At 40.9% G+C, this 8,008-nt stretch overlaps 1 protein-coding gene across 1 annotated transcript; it reads left to right on the top strand.

Annotated features, from left to right (window-relative positions):
- The first annotated feature begins 416 nt into the window (after positions 1-416).
- ccdc166 (coiled-coil domain containing 166) lies at positions 417-5,611 on the top strand. The gene is made up of 9 exons (XM_060076833.1): positions 417-769; positions 990-1,096; positions 1,204-1,257; positions 1,391-1,445; positions 2,033-2,159; positions 2,355-2,434; positions 2,871-3,047; positions 3,880-3,993; positions 4,533-5,611. The coding sequence occupies exons 2-9, from the start codon at positions 990-992 to the stop codon at positions 4,611-4,613; spliced, it is 795 nt and encodes a 264-aa protein (XP_059932816.1). The 5' UTR covers positions 417-769; the 3' UTR covers positions 4,614-5,611.
- Positions 5,612-8,008: the final 2,397 nt, after the last annotated feature.

Below are 8,008 nucleotides of genomic sequence, written 5' to 3'. Positions count from 1 at the left end.
CCCGCGTCCCACGCTTGCTCTGATGTCCACATGCAAAGGTGCGTGTGGAAGACGCACCAGAGAAATGAGGGGTTGATATCTCGGATTTTATCGGTTATCAAACCCTGAAGTTAGACTTGTGTCACTAGTAGGCCTACAGTGATGTAGGAATGCAGCAAAATGAATGCAATGTACATTATTGTGTGGTAGCAGGCATCTCGGCATCCAAATTATACCGGTACTAAATATTATTACATTATATATTTTGCCATTATATAACTATTGAATACATTTACATTCCTTTGAATAATTGTCAGCAAGAGAGTACGATAGGCTATATATACCAGTGACTTATTATATTGACTATTTTTTTTTATAGTTTATTATATATATAATGTTCTTAAATAGACTGCCGTAAAGATTTGATTGAAGACCATGTATTGAGAAGTTGAGGACTGCATCCAGGGGTCAGAGAGTTCATTGTGATTCTACAAATAGTCCGCCGTAATTACGCCCGTAGACGCGCAGAGCAAATGAAAGGCGGCTGAAAAGACCGATTAGATTCAACCGATCGTGAACTGATAGGAGGTAGTAAGTTGAAGTGGAAATAATACATCTCATCACGTCAATATATGCATCCATTGCACATATTGATGATATAGACGAAGAATATCTAGTGATTTACCTTAACATAATCTATCGTAAACAACACAGTACTTCCGCGGTGGGAGTTGAGTTGTTTAGCGTTCTCTTGGCAACACCGCTGTTCAGTCTGAGGTCATCAACGACGGTGAGCTATGGGTCTTGTTTTGTATTAAATCTGTAGGCTACTATTATTATTACCATTACAACGGCTAGGTGTTTTTGTCCAGCGTACATTCACGTGTGGTGTGGTTGTGTATTTTCATGTAACATGCACTGATTTGAAAGCGCAGCAGCAGTCAGCAAAACTGCATAGCCCGTAGTTTTGTTTAACAGTGTGTGCGCATGTGTGTATGAATATGTACCAGATGGCCCCTAAGAAAAAGAAATCTGGAAAAAAGTCGGCCCCTAAAAAGGTTGGAGAGGGAAAGAACGCTGAACAAGACCGTGCCAGAGAAGCTCTGCTGCATATCGAGTAAGCCATCTGTCTATGATGAATATAATGTTATATTATCCGTTGTGTGTCCATTGTATTTTCCTTTGCTGAAGCAACATTTTTCAGTTTTTGTGTATCACCTACAGGTATGAAAAACTGAGGGATATGTGGAACAACTTGAAGAACAGAAAAGAATGGCTGTATCCTTCATTATTCAACGGATCCATAGTGTACCACAGTGTATATTAATAACTATTTACATCATAGATTGCTTCTGGGAAATTATTTGATTCAACATGCGTACATAAGTGATAACTTAACCTTAAATTCCAGGATTTGTGAAAATCAGTCTTTACAAAGAGAAGTGGATCAGACTCGTCTGGAGAGCGTCAGTAACATTTACACACTGAAGACTTAGTTACACTCTGAAGACTTAGTTACACACTGAAGACTAAGTTACACTCTGAAGACTTAGTTACACTCTGAAGACTGAGTAACTTACTGAAGACTAACTTAAATACTGAAGACTTATTTACACAGTGAAGACTTAGTTACACAATAAGACTTAGTTACACACTGAAGACTAAGTAACTTACTTAGGTCTAAGTTACACACTGAGGCTAATTTAAATTATGAATACTAAGTTACACACTGAAGACTAACTAACACACTGAAGACTTAGTTACACACTGAAGACTTAGTTACACACTGAAGACTTAGTTACACAATGAAGACTAAGGAACTTACTTAGGTCTAAGTTACACACTGAATACTAAGTTACACACTGAAGACTTAGTTACACACTGAATACTAAGTTACACACTGAAGACTTACACACTGAATACTAAGTTACACACTGAAGACTTAGTTACACACTGAAGACTTAGTTACACACGAAGACTAAGTTACACAATGAAGACTTAAACCTTTCTCTCCCCATCTATCCGTACACCTCTCTCACTCTTCCCCAACCAGCAAGAGTACATTGCCTACCAATCCAAGAGACACCAGAGGCTTCAGAGTTTGATGGGCAGCTCCACTGACCACCCGGAACACATGGACCTGAAGCGACAGGGGGAGGAGCTCCAGGGACGGACCAATGGTAAGGGAAAACTAATCAAATGGGCCAATCGGAGAGGTAATGTGAATGCATACAACAAAAACGCATTAATGAGCTGAGCCGTCAATTGTGAATAATTTATTGGTACATTCATTTTATGACATAATGCTATTAAAATGGAAAACCCGATGTACTTTCCCGTACATGTACCTCGTCTTCCCATTTCCGCTGTTGTAGAGCTGATGAAGCAGTTAACGGAGAAGGAGACAGAGCTGGTTCGTCTCGACGCAGAGCTCCGTGATCTCAGTCAGTACAAGGTACAGCAACCACCCCTCCCACGTCTCAAGAACCGTTTGAGTCTTGTGCTGTCTGTGCTTGGTGTGTTTTAATGGGTCAATTAGTATGATACATATGTGTCCTGCACTTTTACCCCATACATCAACTTTTGTTCATTTGGTCAAAGCCAGATAGGCTTTTGATGAGTCACACATTAATGCTGATGTAATCTGGACGTGTTTGTGTTTGTGTATATGTTGGTTTTTATATATACTCCTGTGTGTGTTATTATTTTCTCATTGTGTTTTATATTATTTTTCCTGTGTGTGTGGCTGCGTGTGTATATGTCTATATTTTTTTTTTATATATATACACCTTCCCTTGTGTGTGTGTGTGTGTGTGCGTGCCTGCACTCACGTGCACACTTTGTGCGTGTGTGTGTGTTTGTGCACGGGTTACATGTGCGTGTCCCACCAGGGGGCGGAGCAGCAGTGTGTGTCCCGCCTGGGGGAGCTGAGGGCGGAGCGACCGGGGCTGCAGCGCCACCACCGGGACGTCCTGCGCGGGCTGCAGGCCCACCTGCTGTCGGAGAGGGAGCGGTCCGAGGGGCGGGCCAGGCAGGCCTTCCACACCGCCGTGCTCACAGCCAGCAGGGTGAGGCACCATGACCGCCGCGGTCAGGCCCCGCCCCACTCTGGAGAGGCATGGGGGGGCCATACAGGAATATTTTAAAATTCCATAAACAAAATTATATTATTTTCAGAAAAATTACAGTTACATCAAGGGCATTTAGACGCTTTTATCCAAAGCAACTTACAATAAGTACATTTGTCAGAAGAAGAGAAACAACAATATATCACTGTCGGTACAGTAAGGATGTTCATAGACCCAAGTGCCACGCACCCATAAATGTAAGGTTAACCTTACATTCCCCGTGGACAACAAAGATATCTATGATAATAATTATTCAACCATATTCTGGTTCAGCATGTTATTCTAAGTGCACTTTTAAATAATTTTACTGTAGTGTTTATTCAAAATATTCAGTTCTTCATTGGCGGATTAAACAAAGCAAACTCCACCACATTCATGGTCATTCCCCCAAAGTAGATCTGTGACGATTTTCATCTTCTCTTACTGTAGCATTTTTTTCTAATTAGATGCTTAAGTCCTACCTAATATGCCGAAGTGTAAATGGCATGACCGCATTCATAAGATGGTTTTCAGACGATTTTGTCCGTCATTTTGGGTACCTGAGGGGAGCGAATATAAAGCTAATGCACACCTGTACACTCTCTCTCTGTCTCTCTCTCTCTGTCTCTGTCTCTGTCCCTCTCTCTCTCTCTCTCTCTCTCTCTCTCTCTGTCTCTCTCTCTGTCTCTGTCTCTCTCTCTCTCTCTCTGTCTCTCTCTCTCTCTCTGTCTCTGTCTCTGTCTCTGTCTCTGTCTCTCTCTCTGTCTCTGTCCCTCTCTCTCTCTCTCTCCAGGAGGTGCTGCTCTCCCAGCAGTCTCATAATAAACAGGTTCTGGAGGAGAACGAGAGGCTGATTGCGGAGCTGCAACAGCTCATCGAGAAGGCCCGCCTCCTGAGAGACAGACAGGTCCCCAGCCCCCCTAGCCTTTCCTCTCCTGCTTTAGTATACCCGGCCCTAGTCTACCCTACTGTAGCCTAGTTCGCCCTAACTCTTCTCTAGTCTACCCTAACCTAACCTCCTCTAGTCTACCCTTACCTTACCTACTCTAACCTAACCAAAACCTACCCTAGTGTACCCTAACCTTCTGTAGTCTACCCTAACCTACTGCAGTGTACCCTACCCTACCCTAACCTTCTCTAGCCTACCCTAACCTAACCTACTGCAGTTTCCCCTACCCTTACCTTCTCTAGCCTACCCTAACCTAACCTACTGCAGTTTCCCCTACCCTTACCTTCTCTAGCCTACCCTAACCTAACCTACTGCAGTTTCCCCTACCTTATTCTTCTCTAGCTTACCCTAACCTACTTGCTTGCCCTACCCCAGCCCCGTTGTTCTCTACTGTGCCTCCCCTGCACTACACTGGACGTCTATCTCCTCAACATCTTTAATGGAGTTGTCTCTACCCAGTCCCGGTCTGACCTCTGACCTCTATCCCCCCCATCCAGGGTCACCTCCGGACCACCAGAGACCCCCTCCTCCTTGAGAGAGAGTACACCAGCGCGCTGATGAGGCGACGCGACCCTTGACCTGCAGACTGCAGGGACGGAACAGTCGTGATATTCCTCACGATTTTTCTATTAGGAAATAGAATGGATAGATTTTTATAGAACGAGTTTTTCATGTTCATTGTATGCTAGGTGTGGGCCTTATCGTCCTGCAAATTTTTACTCTTCAATGAATTTTTTTTTCTAACATTCCATTTCATTCTCTTAACTCATCATGTTTACAGATTTTTTATAAGGAAGCAGAAAAATTAATCAGAGGACGGGGAAGTAGAGAAAATTTTGAATAAAACGCTGATGAACTGAGATGTTTTCGATCAAGTCCTACATTTAAGTAGCCTGGCAAGCCAGACCCATATCGGAAAGATTAAATTTGCTGCCGCTAGGGGCGACTAGATCTCTAGGCTAACATTTCAGCACCGCGGATAGCGACTCCAAACACATGCAGGTAGTCGCCAGATAGTGTCGCTATTTTACATGATACCTAGGATGTTTATGAACCGAGGCGCTTTTGGCTTCAACAGAGGTAATCATCGTTTTGTTGATCATTTAACCTGAATAATGATATGGGGCCAATTGGTCTGTCAGTTAGCATTGCTGCGCTTTAAAACCGTACTCCTTAAAACTGAGGTTTTGGAGTTTAACACGCAGCTGCGCACGAGGTTGAACGTGATTGCTGTGTAACGACTCGTACTGGATCAGCTGATTCCTAGCTGACTCGGTTTAAACTGCTTGGAAACCGGAAGTACTCTGATTTCTAGTATACCCCAGCAGATGCAGTCTTAAGTTAATGATGGATGAATTTTGTGCTATAATTACCAACAAAAACTTAGTGGGAATGTAAAGTGACCTTTAATATAATAAAACTATAATAAATAAAAACGCTAATAATGTTGACATATATTATGAAATAGTCTAGGCTACTTTTTGTGGAAATCTGAGTCTGGAATCTACCCTACCCCGAATCTAAATGCCCTAAATGTACCCTCACCTACGTCAATCAATTACAATATAAGAAAAAAAGAAAAGAAAATTAAAATGAAAAAGAATATATATATATATATATATATATATATATATATATATATATATATATATATATATATATATATAAATAATCTCCCCAAAAGTACTATAAAATAATAAATTCTGAGCTTTTATTTCATTTTTTGTCGACCCTGGCTTGCCTCCTCCGGCTGAGTTCGTCTGGAGGGGCAAGTGGGGCTCTAGCCCTCCTTTATTATGTCCATGCTCCCACCTCACCGGTAGCGAAGAAGAGAAGGAGAACTTTGCTAACAAACATGCCGGAGGCACACAAACGAAAACGAATCGACAACATGAATGTGGTAGATCAGGGCTGTTGGTTAACGGTTGGTTAACGCTCTGTAGACTAAGGTTTGAGTCCCCGCTCACACGGCCGCCAGAGGTACCTTAATGGTTTCATCTTATTTCTCTATCATGTGAATGGTAAAGTCAAGTATAACCTCCAAGCACGCTCTGGTAAGCGTCTTGGTGGTGAAGCGGTCAGGGCTGGTGGTTAACGCTCTGGAGACACAGGTTTGAGTCCACGCACGCACGGCTAATAAGAATGACGAGCATTCAGATACTATGTAGGTTCAGGTGCCCTCCTCAGAACCAGGCTTCAAGAGGTACCGTAATGGATACATCTTATTTCTCTATCATGTGAATGGTAAAGTCAAGTATAACCTCCAAAAATGATCTGGTAAGTGTCTTGGTGGTGAAGCGGTCAGGGCTGGTGGTTAACGCTCTGTAGACCCAGGTTCGAGTCCACGCACGGCTATTAAGAATGACGAGCTTTCAGATACTATGTAGGTTCAGGTGCCCTCGTCAGAACCAGGGTTCAAGAGGTACCGTAATGGATACATCTTATTTCTCAATCATGTGAATGGTAAAGTCAATTATAACCTCCAAAAATGATCAGGTAAGAGTCTGGATGGTGCAGCGGTCAGGGCTGTCGGTTAATGCTCTGTAGACTCAGGTTCTAGTCCCAGCTCATACAGCCACCTGAGGTACCTTGATGGATTTATCTTATTTCTCTATCATGTGAATGGTAAAGTCAAGTATATCCTCCAAACATGCTCTGATAAGTGTCTTGGTGGTGCAGTGGTCAGGGCTGATGGTTAACGGTTAGTTAACACCCTATAGACTCAGGTTCGAGTCCCAGCTCACACAGCCACCTGAGGTACCTTGATGGATTCATCTTATTTCTCTATCATGTGAATGGCAAAGTCAAGTATATCCTCCAAACACGCACTAGATTGAGTCTTGGTGGTGCAGCGGTCAGGGCTGATGGTTAATGCCCTGTAGGCTAAGGTTCGAGTCACCGCTCACACGGCCACCAAGACGTGAGTACACCAAGGTCGGAACACCACCACGTTGGCGCGTACGGCAGAACCCCACCCCCCCCTCTCCGGGGGGGGGTGGGGGGGGGGAAAGGACTAAAGGGGTCTTGCTACTTGTGGTAAGGACTAAAGGGGTCTTGCTACTTGCGGTAAAAAGTTTCATCAAAAAGGGAAACATTTAAAAAAAATTATATATTTTTTTTTAATCTTTCTTTATTTTTTATCTTTTTTTTTTTTATCTTTCTTATATTTTTTTCTATATTTTTTTATCTTTCTTATATTTTATCTTTTTTTTTTATCTTTCTTATATTTTATCTTTTCTATTTATCTTTCTTATATTTTATATCTTTTTTTTTATTTTTCTTATTTTTTATGTTTTTCTATTTTTTTTTATCGTTATTATATTTTATATTTTTTTTTATTTTTTTTTATCTTTCTTATATTCTATCTTTTTTTTTTATCTTTCTTATATTTTATCTTTTTATTTATCTTTCTTATATTTTATATATTTTTTTTTATTTTTCTTATTTTTTATGTTTTTCTATTTTTTTTATCTTTATTATATTTTATATTTTTTTTTTATCTTTCTTATTTTTTATGTTTTTCTATATTTTTTATCTTTATTATATTTTATATATTTTTTTATCTTTCTTATATTCTATCTTTTTTTTTAACTTTCTTATATTTTATCTTTTTTTTTTTTACTTTCTTATTTTTTATCTTTTTGTTTTATCTCTTATTTTTTATCTTTTTTTATCTTTATTTTTTATCTTTCTTGAAAGATCTATAGATCTTTCTTTTTTTTTATCTTTTTTTTAAAATGTTTCCCTTTTTGATGAAACTTTTTAAATATGGGAGGGGCTATAAAGGGGGAGGAGGTGGGGTTATAATTGGGGGGGGTATATTTTAGGGGCATTCAAAAATGTATCAAGACCCCATTAGTCCTTACCCCCCAGTAGCAAGACCCCTTGAGTCCTTACCCCCCAGTAGCAAGACCCCTTGAGTCCTTACCCCCCCCCCCCCCACCCCCTCTGAAGGGGGGGGTGGGGGGGGGGG

Source organism: Gadus macrocephalus, chromosome 17 (assembly GCF_031168955.1).
Source record: "Gadus macrocephalus chromosome 17, ASM3116895v1".
NCBI classification, from domain to species: domain Eukaryota; kingdom Metazoa; phylum Chordata; class Actinopteri; order Gadiformes; family Gadidae; genus Gadus; species Gadus macrocephalus.
Note: the sequence above shows the minus strand (reverse complement) of the source record. Positions and strands in the feature narration are given on the sequence as shown.